The 19,459-nt window shown below is 46.6% G+C and overlaps 1 protein-coding gene across 1 annotated transcript in view; it reads right to left on the bottom strand.

Annotated features, from left to right (window-relative positions):
- Positions 1-19,459, bottom strand: part of LOC142570911 (ornithine decarboxylase-like) — a 68,904-nt gene that overhangs the window by 29,353 nt on the left and 20,092 nt on the right. Inside the window, exons 5-6 of the mRNA XM_075679211.1 lie at positions 14,804-14,970; positions 12,220-12,354 (exon numbers count right to left, since the gene is read on the bottom strand). Of these exons, the coding sequence (XP_075535326.1) occupies positions 12,220-12,354; positions 14,804-14,970 (302 nt within the window). The remainder of the gene's footprint in view (positions 1-12,219; positions 12,355-14,803; positions 14,971-19,459) is intronic.

Raw genomic sequence — 19,459 nt, 5'->3', positions numbered from 1 at the left:
GTCATCACGGCTGTCAACCGCAAGGAAGCGAGTTGGCTCCCCCAGCGACACCGAGGACACCGAGCTGTACTCTATGTCGGAAGACGACTCATCCGACGACGGCTTCATACCCGTCCGGAGTAAGAGGGCGAAGAGAAAGATCGCCACCACAGCGCCGTCACCTCCTGCGAGCACTACGACTATGAAGTCAAGGCCTGCGCGCTGGCCACACGTCATCATCTTTATGCCGGAAGAACCGTCAAGCAACCTACGGTTGCTGAACAGGCAAGCCCTATCCATTTTTCTGGAACGTGCGGTGCCGGATCAAATTAAAGACATCAGAATAAACCCACGCAAGAATATACTCGCCATAGACGTGTACAACGCGAGTGCGCTTGGAACACTTCAAGAAATCACGGAGCTTGGCGGAATCACAATGCGCCCCTTCATCCCGATCGACGACACATCGATAGCCGGTGTAATTTACGACATTGACATTGCCATTCCCAATGAAGATTTACCTAGCCTCATCAAGCCGGCAAACGAGGGCACGATCATTACGCAAGTGCGCCGTCTTGGGAACACGCGCTGTGTAAAAGTAATCTTCAAGGGGGATTGCATACCCTCCCACGTTAAAGTCGGACATTTTCGACATCCAGTTCGACCATTCATCCAGAAGCCGCTTCAATGCCATCGGTGCTTCAGGCTAGGACACGTAAAGGGCGTGTGTGCCAACTCGCTTCTGTGTCCCCGTTGCGCTGAACCTCATGCAGAAGTGACCTGCGGTGCCACAGTTCTGAAGTGCGCCAACTGTAGCGGCCCTCACGCAGCCTCGTCGAAAGACTGCCCCCGCATCAAGAGGGGGCGCGCGGTTCTTAAGCAAATGGCCAGAGACAATTCGGCCCACAGGGAGGCAGCCGAAGTAGTCCGGCGTCGGCGTCTACGTCGGCACCGTCGTACGTCTTCAAAGGAGGCGCATGAGCGAAGCGATAGTACCCGCTCCACTACGGAACCATCTAGTCGCGACGCGAAAGGGCCCACCACTTCCACGAGGGCATCAGATAAGACTCTTTCTTTAGAGGAATGGCCTACGCTACCGAGCCGCTCCCTTGCTAAGGAACCTCAGAAGGTCACGGCGCCACCGGAGCCTTCTCCGGCAATTGATGATTCACCTAAAACAGATCAAGTCATCTCGGTGCTACGTTCCCTCATGAAGGCCATCCGAACGATTTTAGTTGAGATGGGGACACCGTCTGCTCGAAGCGCACTTAAAGTGCTGGACGCCTTAAGCCCAGTGCTTGAATCCCTCAACTAGAAAGATGGCTACCCATACCCCATCCTTCCGAAAAGAAGTCAAGGCAGCGTCTGTCATGCAGTGGAACGCCAGAGGGCTAAAATCACGAATTTCAGATTTCCGTCAGTATGTGTGCACCAATGTGTTTCCACTCATCGTCATTTGTGAGCCCAACTTGTCGAAACCAATCAGACTGTCAGGGTACAAATGTTTCATGTCATCAACAAATAGTGCATGCAGCAAGATCATCGTTTTTGTTCGACATGAACTCACCTATGTTTTGCAACCAATTGCGCCCCACGACGACAATCAGTATATTTGCATCACAGTTAAAAAGAACAAACTCTTGTTTACTCTCATAGGCGTGTATATATCGCCTTCCAGCAATTTCGACACTAAAAGATTAGCGGATATTTTGAGTGTTTGCCCCGCCCCATGGGTCATCATAGGAGATTTCAATGCACACCATCCAGCATGGGGAAGTACAAAGACAAATGCAAGAGGACGAAGATTATCAAGCATCGCCTACAACTATGGCCTTACTCTCTTGAACGATGGTAGCCCCACCTTTCTTCGAGGCGTGACATACGGCAGCTGCCTCGACCTTGCTTTTGTCTCCAACTCTCTCGCCAGATATGTGAAGTGGTTACCAGACATTGAGACACATGGGAGTGATCACATTCCCACCTATCTGACCATCAAGGGCTTGTCGTCTAGATCTGGCCCACGAAATACCATTCGGACGATTCAATGGGCCAACTTCAAATCTGATATGGAAGATGCCTGCAGCAAGGGCCTACCCTCTGGGTTAGAACAAACAATTAAAGATACGATGCGGAACGCCACTCGCATACTGACGGTCTATCACACGCGAAACGACTTCGACATAGAATTAGAGCGACTTCGCGCACTTCGTCGCCGGGCGGAACGTCGATATCGGCGTACAAGATCAATCCATGACCTTCGGGCAGCCAGGAGGATACAAAAGAAGATTCAGCGTCGAATGAATAGATTAGCGTCGGAACGTTGGGCAACGTTTTGCCAAACACTCGACCCCCGAAAGCCGCTGTCTCACATTTGGAAAACGGTGCAAGGTCTGCGTTGCCTTCCGGAACAGCGTTTTCCATTCAAGGCACTCGCGCTTTTCCAAGGGCGGCAAGACATCGATGTCGCAGAAGACTTTTGTGCGCGAATGGCAGACCAAGCGACACGTCCAGATCCTCCAGCCCGAGATGATGTCCTCCATTCCCGAGATTGCCGCATGGACCTTCCTTTTACAATGGAGGAGCTCGAGGCGGCACTAGCTCTCTGCAGGCGCTCATCATCTCCGGGTCCAGATGGTATATCATACCGAGCCTTGTGCTATCTCGGAGCATCCGCACGGATAGCACTATTGAGCCTCTACAACACCTCATGGCAGGAGGGAAATGTTCCTGACGAATGGAAAGTGAGCCGCCTGGTGCCAATCTTGAAGCAGGGCAAATCCCCGCTAGAGCTCACCTCTTACCGCCCGATAGCGTAGGCCAGCTGTGTAGGAAAGATAATGGAACGGATGATCCTTGGCCGCCTGGAATGGTACCTTGAACACTACAAGATTTATCCGAGTTCCATGGCTGGCTTCCGACGTGACCGCTCTTCCATCGACAATGTAGTTGATCTCGTTTCATATGTCCAGCACGAAAGGTCCCGTAAACGTTTATCTGCAGCTTTATTCTTAGATGTGAAAGGGGCATACGATAACGTATTACATGAGGCTATTCTCGACGCTCTTGTGACGGTTGGCTTAGGTGGTCGAGTATTTTTATGGATTGCAAGTTACCTATCTACAAGATCATTCTATGTGTTAACTGACGATGGGCCAACTACGCGACGCTATACCAGCAAGGGCGTTCCTCAAGGCGGTGCTCTCAGCCCGACGCTATTCAACCTCGCTCTTATTGGGCTTGCTGAACACTTGCCAACTACCACCAAAATTTCAGTATATGCAGACGACATCTGTCTCTGGACTTCGGCAGTCACACGTCCTCAGATACGTGCACGGCTTCAGAGAGCGGCTACTTTGACAGCGAGCTACTTGTGTGAACAAGGTCTCAGCATATCGCCAGAAAAATGCGCCCTAGTGGCGTTTACTCGCAAACCAATGACGCCTTATGTCATCTCAATCAATGGGCGGACCATTTCCTATGTCAGAACCTACAGATTTCTTGGCGTAATTATCGACCGAGACCTCTGTTGGAGCCCGCACGTAGCTTACATGAAACGACGCCTAACAGCAACCTCCCAGTTGTTTAAATACCTGTCAGGAAAGACGTGGGGGATGTCAGTAGACGCAATGCTGAGACTCTACAGAGCTCTCTTTCTCGGTTTTTTAAGATACAGTCTACCTGTACTGAACAACACCTGCAAGACAAATATTCGTGTTCTGCAAGCAGCGCAAGCTCAAGCACTCAGAGTTTGTCTTGGTTTGCCGAGATGCACGTCAACTGAGGCAACTATTGCGATTGCTCGGGACCATCCAATGCAGACTCACATCACGGTGGAAACCCTGAGAACGCATATCAGACATTTGGCACGGGCCCCCTATCACCACCTTGCAACACTACCTTCAGACAGGCACCAAGCATCATTCTCAAAAACTATTGTCAAGTACAACGACAAACTTCCCTCGGGCTTCACCGCTGCATCTAAACCATCGATGCCCCCTTGGTGCCTTGTCAGCCCCACAGTCCATCTCAACGTGCCAGGAATCGGGAAAAAGTCTGAGCTGTCGTCGCCTGTGCTGAAACAACTGTCTCTGCTTCTTCTGCACGAGCGGTACGCAGACCGTGCACATATTTATACTGACGGTTCCACAAACATCCAGTGTTCGTCCGGTGCTGTAGTCGTCCCAGAAAGAGGTATTACCATCAGCTTTAGGACTGACCACCCAACGACTTCTACATCTGCGGAACTAGCTGCTCTTCGAGCTGTACTTTGTTTTGTCAATCGGGAACCACCTCGACAATGGTCAATTTTCAGCGACTCAAAGGCAGCCCTACAATCTGTACTATCAGCTCTGCGTCGCGGGCCATTCGAACAGCTCGTATTCGATATCAGATGCCTACTCCATACATCACATGAGAAAGGACATCACGTGACGTTTCAGTGGCTGCCAAGTCACTGCGGCGTCATCGGAAATGAAGACGCCGATAAAGCCGCTCGGACAGCTCTTGAAGACACACAGGAAGAGGCCATACCACTTTCACGGTCCGACGCAGCCAGCAGACTTCAAGTGCTTGCACGGGAGCTCACGCTCTCTCTATGGTGCACACCCAGCAGCCAGACCAACCGCAGCAATCATCAACACGACCTGCCCTCCTTGATGCATCTATGTATGCCAACCGGACTCCGCCGAAGTGAGGCCACCCTGCTTTATCGCTTATGGCTAGGGGTGGCCTTCACGAAATCTTACTCGTTTCGCATTGGCATGGCCGACAACGCTCTCTGCAATGCCTGTCTTTGCGAGGAGACGCTGGAACACATTCTGTGCGACTGTCCTGAATATAATGTTCAGAGACAGTCCATGGCGTCCGTTCTAGCGCACCTTGACAATAGACCATTGTCAGTTGCAACCATTTTCACATATCGCCGACTGAAGTCATCGCAGCTGAAGGCGACGAAGGGACTACTTCGGTTTATGAAGGATACGGGCTTGGACAAGCGGCTGTGACAGTGATGTCACGTACCGCACAAGAGTGACAGACTGTGGCCAACGATGTGTGTGCCATGTTATGTGCCCTCTATCTCTTCTCCCCATCTTTCATCCCCCCCCCGTCCCGCTCCCATGTGTAGGGTAGCAAACCGGTTAGGCAAAACTGGTTAACCTCCCTGCCTTCCTTCTCCACTTTTTCCTTCCTTCCTTCCTTAATTGCAGAGCTTTGCCGACGTTGTCGCTGAGCCTTGGCCTCCTGTTGACGAAGCGCTAAATCTTGGCGTCTCCGGAGTTGAGCTGCAGCGTGCGCCGCACACACATGTCTCCGTATCGGGACCAGCCGAGTGGTCTTGGCGCGAATGGCGGTCCACTTTACTTCAGTACGAATAGCATATCACTGGAGCCAGTTCCGTGCCAGCATTCTGACAACACGCAAGGGCTTCTTTGCGCAATGTGAGGGCGCGCTATTTCACTACAGGAACCGCGCATAAGCAGGTAGTTAATAGCCACCCTGCCATGGCTACTAGATGTAAGAACACGTGGGCACAAGCCGGCTGGGTCTCGATGGCATTCATGGTTTGCATAAGCAATGTTAGAATTCCTTCCAGCAAGCAAAGCGGTCTAACTAAAATACAGCTTCTGTGCGCCAGTCTTTGCGAATGAAACATGAACACGCTTAGACATATTTAGACACCAGGCGTTCAGAATCAGACTCCAGAGGGAAATCGTACAATTAATGTCAGTAATGTTCTTCAGACGACGAATTAAAACTATAGAAATTTGTATTTTTACATGTTATAATTGACGACGGCGGGAACCGCGTGAAGTGTTCAAACACTTGATATTGCAATAAGGGGCGCCAGGCATCTCAATGCGCTGGCTTGCACGCTGAAAATGCTTAAGGATGTTAACCGCCCGTGGCTTTGTTGCTGCACTGCTAAGCACGAGGTCACGGGATCAAATCCCGGCCAAGGCGGCCGCATTTCGATGTGGGCGAAACGCAAAAACACCCGCGTGCTTAGATGTAGGTGTACGTTAAATAACCCCAGGTGGTCAAAATTATTCCTGAGTGCTGCACTACGGCGTGCCTCATAATCAGATTGTGGTACTGACCCGTAAAACTACATAATTTGAATAAATTAAGGATGTTGTATTCCACCTTCGGAGGCATGCGCCCATGCCTTAATGTGTAGCTCATCGGGCTGCTAGCTCCACAGCACCCCTATGTGCGCTAGGGGTGCTCTGCAAAGAGACGTGTGTGCAAATTACGCCATCAGAGAATTTTAATCATGTTTATGCACTATATATAAAAAAGTCGCAGTTACGCACGAAATGCAAAGCATCGATGGCGATAGGAAATCAGTGCACAGCTATACGAAGTAAGGATAGTAGTTTTATCAGCTGTATAAACTTGTAAACACAGGCATATCAACTAAATCAACAACCATGTTGTCACACTCGTACAGGCAAACATAAGCACATCTCACTCGATGGCCGCGTAAACTCCCTGTCAAAACGCTGTAATCAGGAAGCGCGGCAGCAGCAGCGAGCGAATTGATCTTCTCGCTCCCTCAAGCATCAACGCGAACTAATCCGCGAAAATAGCCCACGGCGTTCTCTGCGCCCGTTGCAGAAGGCTTTCAAGATACAGCGACCCGGGTGGTGGCGGGCGGCTGCCCGTGCCCGCCCGAGCAGAAGACACCCCCCTCCCTAGCCTCTCCGCTTAGCCTTGTGCGCGACGGAAGACAGTTTGCTTTCTCCTCGCTTTCTTCCTTTGCCTGCACGAGATTGAGCCTCGAACGCCGGCTCACACTCGCATGTGTTCACTCGCACATGTAGCATAGGCCGCACGACGACAATTTTAGTTATTTCCCTTGGACTTTGCACGAAACCTCGCGGCGACGGTCACGCCGACGGCGCCAACGTCTCTGCCGCGCTTCCGCCTCTTATCCGCTCCCGACGTGGTGTGTTAGGCAACAACACCAAGCAGCAACAGCAACCAGCAGGAAGAAGCAACAGCATCAGCCAGCACAGGAACAGACGAAGGAAGAGACAAAGCAAGTTCTGCTTTAGAATTAATTCTTTAAGTCAACATTTCGCTCCCAGCAGTTACTAAAACATAATTTTCTCTCTTAAATAGCACAAATCTAATTAAAATCGGCCGACGGTTATATAAAGAAAGCGTTCCTGCGTTTTATACGCATTTGCATAGGCGGCAGTGGAGTTGTGCAAGAGCTAAAGTTTCGATCGTCTTAGCAACTTCCTGCTGGAATGGGGTCATCATCATCATCATCAGCAGCAGCAGCAGCAGCCTTGTTACGCCCACTCCAGGGTAAAGGCCTCTCCCATACTTCTCCAACTACCCCGGTCATGTACTAATTGTGGCCATGTTGTCCCTGCTACCTGCTTAATTTCATCCGCCCACCTAACTTTCTGCCGCCCCCTGCTACGCTTCCCTTCCCTTAGAATCCAGTGCGTAACCTTTAATGACCATCGGTTATCTTCCCTCCTCATTACACGTCCTGCCCATGTCCCCCATTTCTTTTTCTTGATTTCAACTAAGATATCATTAACTCGTGTTTGTTCCCTCACCCAATCTGCTCTTTTCTTATCCCTTAACGTGACACCGATCATTCTTCTTTCCATAGCTCGTTGCGTCGTCCTCAATTTAAGTAGAACCCTTTTCGTAAGCCTCCAGGTTGCTGCCCCGTACGTGAGTACTGGTAAGACACAGCTGTTATATACTTTTGTCTTGAGGGATAATGGCGCCCTGCTGTTCATGATCTGAGAATGCCTGCCAAACGCACCCCAGCCTACTCATATTCTTCTGATTATTTCAGTCTCATGATCCAGATCCGTAGTCAGTACCTGTCCTAAGTAGATGTATTGCCTTACCACTTCCAGTGCCTCGCTACCTATCGTAAACTGCTGTTCTATTCCGCGACTGCTAAACATTACTTTAGTTTTCTGCAGATTAATTTTTAGACCCACCCTTCGGCTTTGCCTCTCCAGGTCAGGGAGCATGCGTTGCAGTTGGTCCCCTGAGTTACTAAGCAAGGTAATATCAGCAGCGAATCGCAAGTTACTAAGGTATTCTCCATTAACTCCTATCCCCAATTCTTCCCAATCCAGGTCTCTGAATACCTCCTGTAAACACGCTGTGAATAGCATTGGAGAGATCGCATCTCCCTGCCTGACGCTTTTCTTTATTGGAATTTTGTTGCTTTCTTTATGGAAGGCTACGGCGGCTGTGGAGCCGCCACAGATATCTTTCAGCATTTTTACATATGGCTCGTCTACACCCTGATTCCGCAATGCCTCCATGACTGCTGAGGTTTCGACTGAATCAAACGCTTTCTCGTAATCAATGAAAGCCATATATAAGGATTGGTTACATTCCGCACATTTCTCTATCACCTGATTGATAGTGTGAATATGGTATATTGTTGAGTAGCTTTATGGAATCCTGCCTGGTCCTTTGGTAGACGGAAGTCTAAGGTGTTCCTGATTCTATTTGCAATTACCTTAGTAAATACTTTGTAGGCAACGGACAGTAAGCTCATCGGTCTATAATTTTTTTACTCTTTGGCGTCCGCTTTCTTATGGATTAGAATTATCCAAGATTCCGGTACGCTCGAAGTCATGAGGCATTGCGTATACAGGGAGGCCAGTTTTCCTAGAACAATCTGCCCACCATCCTTCAACAAATCTGCTGTTACCTGATCGTCCCCAACGGCCTTCCCCCTTTGCATAGCTCCCAAGGCGTTCTTTACTTCTTCCGGCGTCACTTGTGGGATTTCGAATTCCTCTAGACTATTCTCTATCACATTATCCTCGTGCGTGCTACCCGTACTGTATAAATCTCTATAAAACTCCTCAGCCACTTGAACTATCTCATCCATATTAGTAATGATATTGCCGGCTTTGTCTCTTAACGCATACATCTGATTCTTTGGCTATTCCGAATTTCTTCACTGCTTTTAGGCTTCCTCCGTTCCTGAGAGCATGTTCAATTCTATCCATATTATACTTCCTTATGTCAGCTGTCTTACGCTTGTTCATTAACTTCGTAAGTTCTGCCAGTTCTACTCTAGCTGTAGGGTTAGAGGCTTTCATACATTGGCGTTTCTTGATCAGATCTTTCGTCTCCTGTGATAGCTTACTGGTATCCTGTCTAACGGAGTTGCCACCGACTTCTATTGCAGACTCCTTAATGATGCCCATAAGACTGTCGTTTATTATTTCAACACTACGGTCCTCTTCCTGTGTTAAAGCCGAATACCTGTTCTGTAGCTTGATCCGGAATTCCTCTATTTCCCTCTTACCGCTAACTTATTGATCGGCTTCTTTGTACCAGTTTCTTCCGTTCTCTCCTCAAGTCTAGGCTAATTTGAGTTCTTACCATCCTATGGTCACTCCAACGCACCTTGCCGGGCACGTCCACATCTTGTATGATGTCAAGGTTAGCGCAGAGTATTAAGTCTATGTCATTTCTAGTCTCGTCATTCGGGCTCCTCCACGTGCACTTTCGGCTATGCCGCTTGCGGAAGAAGGTATTCATTATCCGCATCTTATTCTGTTCTGCAAAGTCTACTAATAACTCTCCCCTGCTATTCCTAGTGCCTATGCCATATTCCCCCACTGCCTTGTCTCCAGCCTGCTTCTTGCCTACCTTGGCATTTAAGTCGCCCATCAGTACAGTGTATTTTGTTTTGACCTTACCCATTGCCGATTCCATGTCTTCATAGAAGCTTTCGACTTCCTGGTCATCATGTCTTGATGTAGGGGCCTACACCTGTACGACCTTCAATTTGTACCTCTTATTAAGGTTCACAACAGGACCTGCCACCCCCTCGTTAATATTATAGAATTCCTGTACGTTACCAGCTATATTCTTATTAATCAGGAATCCGACTCCTAGTCCTCGCCTCTACGCTAAGCGCCGGTAGCACAGGACGTGCCCGCTTTTTAGCACTGTGTATACTTCATTTGTCCTCCTAACTTCACTGAGCCCTATTATATCCGATTTACTGCCCTGTGATTCCTATATATATATATATATATATATATATATATATATATATATATATATATATATATATATATATATATATATATATATATATATATATATATATATATATATATATACAGCATAAGATGCCAGCAAGCACCAACACCAAGAACAACATAGGGGAAATTACTTGTAATTTCCCCTGTGTTGTCCTTGGTGTCAGTGTTTGGTGGCTTCTCATGACACGACTAATAAAAATCGGGCCCTTCGGTTTACACCCTTCTTCCAGTTTAAATATATATATATATATATATATATATATATATATATATATATATATATATATATATATATATATATATATATATATATATATATATATATATATATATATATATGAAGCGGCAATGGCCCCAGGGTATACTTCTCTAAAAGAAGATTGTTGAGTGGCCAAACCATTGGAAATCAATTATCTTGATTGAGCAAGGCAACAGCTCCTGCAACTCTTTGGCGTCTGTGACTCACATTGTGCTAATGACGAAATCAGAGATGAGTGCTGCCATATTCCTATTATCATTCATAATGAACAAGCGGACTTGTAGATGCCCGAGAATGCACACGCGGATTTGCGGGCTCATTGATGGAATGAGTGGGCACCGTGCGCCATTCCGCACAGCTGCTCCTGCCCTCGAACTGTAAACATGCCTCGATCTAAGAAGGTAAGCATTGCTCCTGTGTCATGCACCAGATCAGCCAAGAATAGGCAGCGCTACCCTCGTCTAACGCTCGCAAATCTAATCTAAAGCTTACAAACGCTCAAATAGGGAGCCATTATAGCAACGATAATTCCCATTAGGAGATTTTAGCCCCCATTTTTTCTAGGTTGGCTTGCATCGTTACCTCAATTGTTATGACGTTCATCCGGTATAGGCAGCGCTACCCTAATCTAATTGAAGCAGATATTCGAGAACGTTTAGATCGTAAACGCTCAAACACGGAGCGACTATAGCAACCATAATTCCCATTAGAGATTTTAGCCCCCATTTTTTCTAGGTTGGCTTGCATCGTTACCTCAATTGTTATGACGTTCATCCGGTATAGGCAGCGCTACCCTAATCTAATTGAAGAAGATATTCGAGAACGTTTAGATCGTAAACGCTCAAAGAGGGAGTGACTATAGCAACCATAATTCCCATTAACAGATTTTAGGCCATATTTTTTCTAGCTTGGTTTGCGTCGTTACCTTAATTGTTATGACGTTCATCCTGGCAGACTACCCTAATCTAAGCAAAGGAGACATTTGAGAACGTGTAACTCGCAAACGCTTAAAAAGGGAGCGACTATAGCAATTATAATTCGCATTAAAAGATTTTAGGCCGTATTTTTTCTAGGTTGGCTTGCGTCGTTACCTGAATTGTTTTGACGTTCATCCTGGTATAGGCAGCGCTACCCTAATTTAAGGAAAGAAGAGATTCGCGAACGTTTAGCTCGTAAACGCTCAAATAGGTAGCCACTATAAGAATGATAAATACCATTAAGAGATTTTAGGCCACCATATTTTTTCTAGGGTGGCTTGCGTCGTTACCTCAGCTGTTACGTTGTTCTTCCTGGTATTGTACCAGACTTCATTTCATCAGGTGGCATTTTGTTAACGTAGGCATTCAGGATCTATCTGCCTGTGTATACAATCGCAATACTTCGAGGTGTCGAGAGGCACATTGCCAATCGTCTTAGTCGGAGGATGCTGTCCAGCAAGGACTTGCCGACTCACATCTTTTGTCAACCTGTGGTGTTTCTTCATCAATCCTCTGCCTTCCACGACGGTGAAGTCACCGTCAGAGTCCATGAACACGCTATGGTAGAAGCAAAAGCACACGTACTTCTAGCATACATAGCCCAGCACTACAGTATAGGAGACGAAGTGCGAAGAGACGAGCTTGAAGCTCGAAGCGATGTTCCGCCCTTCATCACCTAGGACGGCTCCCTTTGCTGAAAGTTTAATTAGGCCACTGTTGCGGCAAAAACTATCAAAACAAGGCTACAGGCGACGTTCGAAGGGGTCGCAATCCGTGGCATGTGCCAGCGCTCTCCTTATTCAGAGAAAATGTGTATGCCAAAATTTTTCGATGAACGATGGAAATTATCGTTATACAGTATACAAGTAAAAATAAAGAAACTCGCACATTCCTGTTGTCGAAGTATGGCGAATACTAAGTGCTACCCAAAAAAGACGATACTTACGACAAACCGACAACATTGCATCCTCTCGTCCGGGCTTCTTGAAGAACTCCTTTCGCATCACAGAATGAGCACCCAAATTTGTTGTTGAACGAATAGTACGATCCTGTCTCGTCAGCATGGATTCTGAGCAGCAGCCTGTAGGGCATGAAAAACGTGATTTGTGTCGCATTAAAGCTGCTGTACCGAGTATGTGCGAAAATTCAGCTGCTAAATTGCCCTAATGTTGTGAATTACAAAACAAGAATTGAACTCATAGAAAAAAGACAGTTGACAGGTACCCCGCAGTTAGGGAAACCAATGGGGAAGCGAGTGTTAAATTACGAGGCTGGTAAGGTGTTACACGCATGTGCGATCCTGCGTACAAAAGTAGAGCAGTCGCTCCTAAAGTTCATTTAGTAAATATAACTGTGCTATTAAGTCAACTAACTCGGTTGTACTGCTTGTACCACTTCCCCTCGCTAAGCGCTGTCATCGACATCATTGGCCTTATTTGTTTATATGTCGCCGCCTGATCTTTTCATCACGCAGTCCCTTACCCGCGAGTGTGCCCGTCACCGGTTTGCGAAAATATAATTTGTTTCCTTAAACTCGAATATGTCATACAAGATCCTTCCAATGCTAACGAACTTCAGTTATTCCAGTGACAAGGGCTATATGTACATCGAGAGGGATCAGAAATTATTGGATAATGAGGGTGATCATTATGATCGAGTTGCCAGTTCGTGCAGAGACTCGTTTGTCCCTAGTATGCCTGCCAATTCGACGTAAGGGGCCAGATAACGCTTAGGTGGTGGATGTGGCCTGAGGAAGCCGCACGGCACAGGGAGGTTCGTCGAGCGGTGCTTTGGGTGTAGGTCGGGCTAGACATTGCTAAAAATGTGTGTCAAATGAACTAAACTTTGTCAACGCAGCCCTGGTCTTCCCTCCGAAACTTCTCATCGGTCTTTTTTTTTCAGTATAGAAACATTTCAGCACAAATAAGCAACATAGCGAAGAACATTAAGTCAGGTGTTAGAAACGTCACATAGCGCTGTAGTGGACTTAGGCCCTGCAAAACATTTAGCTGTAAGCGACAATTTTCCTAAATCAACACCATAACTCATTATAAACACCGAAGTGCTCGTATGTCAATGAGTTGGTTAAATAGAACTTCTTGTTTTCAACTACTTTGTTTGATGGTCACAGGACTAATGCAGCAGTATTTGACGTTCGTAGCTCCCGACAACTTTTGCGTTTGAATGCTCTCATTCTGAAAAAAAAATTGCATTCGAAAAGCCACCGTTAGGCCTAGTTTTGCATTCACAAAATATATTTCATATAGAGGCATTTCAACTTTTGCGGGGTATAGAGCGCATTACTAGGGACGGGAATACATGTGAAAATTTGACGACCATTTCCACTGCAACCAATCACAGATAGAATGCATACAAAATTGCTTCACTCATGGAACGCAGTGCCGGCTGAGGTCCAAAGTATCAGCTAACGGCAATGCCGTACAGCTGCATTGCGTGTTTTTCTTGTGTGTGTCGGCCGAAGCTAGATGTCATGTAGACAACGGTTTGTGTCGTGCGACACTATAGTCGGGTACAACTTTAGAAAAAACGGGAGGCCCTACGAGACGACCACAGCGCTGCAGCTGATTGCCTGCGCGACTAAGGTAGTCCCGCTCAAAAAACCGTGTTTCTAAAACGCCTAATTCTTGGTATAAATGAAGACTTTTGTATTTTCATTACCAGTTTGATAGAGCTCTCTTGACGGGATTGCCACAGCACGCGCCGGATCACAAGAGAAAAATAACCTCGTGCATTCTGCAACGGTGCGCGTCGTCTGCTTTTTAGCATCATTGCAAGGGACAAAAGCAGAACGAGCAGTTCTGCATGGCTTTTGCGCTCGTTTACATGTACATATCACATTTACTACTCTTTTTCCGAGCTTAAAATGAATCACTTGCTATTTAACAAGTACTTCAAAATGCATTTATTGAAACCATTGCACACTTGGAGCGAGAAGACGACCGAGGCAGGAAAGATGCACGAATGCTTGAGTCATCGTTTTAAAGAAATACTCTTGGTGTTAATAGCATAAGATTTATATATATATTTTTTTTGCTTTCGTGTTTTCACAAACGTATATTCAAGAATGTGACACGTATTCTTTTTCGTTCCTTCTCACATAATTTTTTTTTTGCAGACCTGCATTTTCGCCAGTTAGCGTAGCGTAGCGTCAGCGATGCTCGCTGCAATCTTTCCTCACCGGATTACGGCTCAGTATCAACGCACGCAGCACAAATGTTACACCGTAAGCTTGCAATAATATTTCCGGCAGGTTAGACCACCACAAACAGTTTGGGAATGAACTCCGACGAGGCGAAGACGCAAACGACTGATGGTACACCGCCCAGTTCGAAGCGCGGGTGGCCGTCTTCTACATCGGCGGGGTCAACGGCCGTCCGGCTCATGACGTCAGTCTAGACTGCGCGCCCATTGGTTGAGGCTTTGTGCATCCGCCTTGGAGGTGTAAACGCCTATTTTTTTAAGTTGTACCCGACTACAGATGGGTTTGTTAGGCGCGCTTGTTCACTCACCTCGCGTTTTTGCCTTCGACCTTAGAGAGCTCTTCCACTGAATCAAATGTCATGAGGGTGACCTTATGTTTGAGAGCGAATTCAATGTCCTGAGTACACTTGACCACGCTGGCGACCAATATACGATCTGGAGAAACGCCCATGTTCAGAACAGCGCTCACTTCAGGCTGAAACAGATTCAAATGGGGATAGAGCAAGGATAACGTTACTTCGGCCAACTACCTCAAGACAAGCAAAGTTTCCTACACAACATGAAGAACCTATATGGACTGCACCAATACGTAAAAGTTAAATTGTCCAATCGATTAAACATAGGGAGGTTTTCACGTTCAATTATATGCACCTAAAATTTTGACACGGAGCACACGGTTTTTGAACTCGTAAAAGTCATGACCACTTCAGAATTTAAAGCCACTATCCCCCGAGTCATTCTGTGTTGTATCCAAGGTGACAAGGTTTTCAACAAAGTGAATAATACTAGCCGAAACATCACTGCCTCAAAACTTTTCTCTATAGCTTAAAATTTCCACACTCACGGAAAATTTACCGTCACCTGCCTGGGCATTGTAGCAGTGTCGTGTAAAACAAGGTAGAATATATATTTTTTTATGCGAAGCGTTCTTTGCCTGCCCTACCGGGTTCAGGGTGGCTGCTTCTGTTGTCTACGGCTGGGTCGGTTTTTATATCTACGGATATATTAGTAGATATGCATACGAAGGTTATTTATGTGCTGAATGCAGGTACTACTAGCTAAAGCAATAATATATAACAACTGTGTATGGACCGACGATGTAGTGAGAGCAAGCGCACCTCTGTTGGTCGTAATAAAGTATTTCCTGCCTGAAAGCCGATATATATTGTCGACTAAAGATGTCTCTAAAGCATGCCGGTCTCACAAATGAACAACGCATTATGTTCAATGGATTGTTTTATTTAGTTCTTGTTTATTTAGCCATTCATGGCTAATCCTCAGATGTGGTCATCGTGACAGCAGAATACTTAAATTTAGCTAGATATGTACTGTACTTCTCTGTACATATCCCTGTCATCGCAATTCTTCCTTCGACAAGCATCATAGCTTGCCTTCGTCCAGGTGACATCACTGCTTAGATGCATCACACTCTACATTTACCAGATTTTATGTTCACATTTCGGCTTAGCTTAAGAACGGTGCAGTGCACAAACATAAAAATAGCACGAAGTTAAAGTTGGGAGCGTGAAGGTGTATAAACATAAACCTAAACATTATAGGAGGTTGCGTGCGTCATAGGATGAAATCTAGCAATATAATGTATAGTGGTTAGTTAATCCACATTGGTGGACTAAAACTTCGCATCGCATAGATTCCAACGCGTCCGTTGGACCTGCAGAATTTTCATTCTGTAGCAACTGTACGTTAAAAGTGAAAGTGAAGCAGATATCAAATACAATAATGGTTGATAAAGCGAAAGTGCTATTCATAGGATGACCCATCGAAAAGGTGAAAAAGCGAGATCGTTGTTGACTGGGAAGCAAAATTTGGCGTTATATATATATATATATATATATATATATATATATATATATATATATATATATATATGGTAAGGGGATTTATACGCCTCGTAGAGCAGCAGCGACAAACTCAGCACCAGCACATAGGGCCCGGCCAGAGAGCGAACTGGGTAAGAGCCACGCGATGGCACCGGGGCTTTTAAAGGGAAGCTAAAGAGTTTTCCAGAAAAGATAAGTGAAGGGCTGTACGTGATGGTTTTCAACCCTCCGAATTCGGATATCGCATCTAAATTAAGAGAAAAAGCGCAAACATATTTTATTTCGACGAAAAGTACAGCAGCAGACTCGGGGCAGCTCGCGCACCTCGTTTCCGCCTGTGATTGGCTGGACGCCTCGTGACGACAACACTGGTCTTCGTCCAGACCGACCGCTGCCGCCGCACATGAAGCACGGTACAAGGTGGTTTAGCGCTGTGGTTTGGTGAGACGGTAATGGTAAATTTCGAGAGCTTGCGTTTTTCTGAGGACTTCAGCGTTGCTCCCTACATGTACGCAGCCGGCCTCTCCAAGACGCAAACAATGCTGGTAGCAAGCAGTGCTTTCCATGCGAACGAAAGCGAAGTGTTAGCATGGCCTCGTGTTAGAAATTTTCTTTGGTGAGTATCTTTTTTGCAAAGCTGTATTCAGCGATCCAATGAGTTCATTTCTGGGCAAACAACTGTACTATTATGTTCCTGCATGCCTCCTCGTGGAACGTAAGCAGGGATGCGATCGTCGGCATTTATGCGCTGTCCCAAAGCTGTCGGCAATCTACGCAGACGGTTTAGATGTGGGTTTTCTTAATCCAATCCGGCTCTTGTAGCACGTGTAGTGACCTTCATCAGAGCGCCATCCGCACGCTACTCGTAACCGGAGCCGTAAAGGTGGCGTATTCCGTCGGCTACGGGTGATGGCCGGTTTCTCTCTGTGAGCGAGGGGGAGCGCAGCGTCATGGCGTGCGCCGGCTTTCAAACACATGCAAACATTAAACTTGCACTGCGTTATGGTGGCTGCATGTTGGCTATTTCACAACACGCGTGCGAATAGAAAATTAACGGTGGTTTGCGACGAAACCTGCGTCAAGGGCGGGAGATAAACATGCACCTTCCGTTCAGCGTGCTAACACGAAGGAGCTAGCAGTAAATCAAAATCTAGGTTTGGACGAGTTCGTGTATTCATAAGGACTTCCAAGACCAGTTACTATCCGTCCGCCCGCAGCCGTCCCGCCTTTGTGCGTTCGTTGCCCCACCCTTTTCGCGCTGTGAAAGCCTGCTAGCAGCAAGTCGTACTCTCACTCATTCACGCATTATGGATAAACTCTGCTACCAGTCGTCGCCACGGAAGTGGTTAGAGCACAGTACTGTTGTTCTTGAGCGCTTAAAATTCTTTCGATTCACAGCAGCTTTCCACTTAGCTGAAAGCTTCTTGTCTTCCAGGAAGTAATGGAACACCGGAACATCGTCGCGGCCGCTGGTGTTCGTGCAACCATAGGCTGCACAGACGCCGGCATGATCGGCCCAACACTTCATTTGATGCTGCGCAAGTCAACTACCCCTCTACACACACACAAAGGAGTGCGCGGTCGAGTGAAGCAGATTATGACGGCACGCACGCAGAAACAAGCGCCGTCCAGCACGGTCGTGGAGACCGAAAAGGTACGGAACACCAGTGCTGACGTCACTACGCCGCGGTTTCCGGCCTGCGCTCGCATCGTTAGCAGCATCGTGAGCTGCAGCGCGCGGCGCTCGACCGCGGGCGGAGCTACAGCGCAATTTTAACCGGCGATTACGTCGCTCCTAAGTGAAAAATCCCGTCCAAAATTTCACCTGCATGGTTTACAACGTTCCCGCATCCTTATATGAGCGCCTTATTGAATTCTACAAACTCCTCAGCTTCCCTTTAAGAGGAAGCTTTAGCTCGGACCCAACTCCGACGCGGCCTATTCAAATACATGTAAAATGCAAAAACGTTTTTCTGAGATAACCCCTGGACCGATATTAATAAAATTTGTGGCATTTGAGAGAGAAACTTAAATTATAGTGACTGTTGGAAGTGTAATTTCGATTTAGGGCATGAATTTTGTTTAAAAATATTTTCAAGTATTCATCAGTTTGAAAAACATATAAGCACGAAGTTTGCAAAATTATAGCTTTGCACCAAGAATAGATATCGCGGTTGTGTAAATGGCATCCATTAGAGCGTTCAAAGCGGACAAATTCGATTGGTCATTTTTTATCTTACGTGAACTTGTTACGTTGTTTACGGGGGTTCTGCAAAAGCTGCATTTCCATAATATTCAGTTCTTCTAGATTCAAGTATAACATATCAATTTTGTCCGCTTTAGATGTACTATTAGATTCAATTCACAGAATTGTATTAACATTTTTGGTTGTTGAGTTACAGAGTTGTAAACTTGATAGTTTTGTTCTTTGAAAATTTCCGATCTTTGCCAATTTTTAAGAGAAGATTTACAAAATAAATAAAAAATTCAAGACAAACAGTCACTATATTTTAAGTTTTTCTTTTAAATGCAATAAACCTCGTCAAATTTGGTTTAGTGGTTGCCGAGAAAAACGAATTCTCCTTTTACATGTATTTAGAGAGGAGCACGCGAGCTAAAGCTTTTTAAGCCTGCCGATCTTCGTCACGATAACCCCCGGAATTTAAGAGTAGCCATCCCGGCGACCTAGGAAAAGGTGAGCGGATCGTAATACTGCTTGAGCCGGTCAATGTGCACAGTCTCTCGCCCCCGACGACGCAGATCGGGAGATGGCGATAGGAGCTTGACCATGTAATTAACTGGTGATGTTTACGCAACCACGCAGTAGGGTCCGTGGTACTTCGGGAAGAGCTTGGACGAAAGGCCAGGAGCAGCAACAGGCAGGACCCAAAGCCACACGAGTGAGTTGATAGGGAAGGCGTGAGAGGTAGGGCTGCGGTCATGACGCTCTTTTTGGCGGCACTGTTGAGCAAGTGTGAAAGAACGGGCCAGTTGTCGGCATTTCTCGGCGTGCTGAGCGACCGCAGAAGCAGGTGAGCATTCAGCAGGGTCCGGCCGGTACGGGAGAATCGTGTCAATGGTGCTGGATAGATGGCGGCCCTAACGCAGAATGAATGGTGAGAA

The sequence above is a fragment of the Dermacentor variabilis genome, chromosome 2 (genome assembly GCF_050947875.1).
Source record: "Dermacentor variabilis isolate Ectoservices chromosome 2, ASM5094787v1, whole genome shotgun sequence".
Classification (NCBI taxonomy): Eukaryota; Metazoa; Arthropoda; class Arachnida; order Ixodida; family Ixodidae; genus Dermacentor; species Dermacentor variabilis.
Note: the sequence above shows the minus strand (reverse complement) of the source record. Positions and strands in the feature narration are given on the sequence as shown.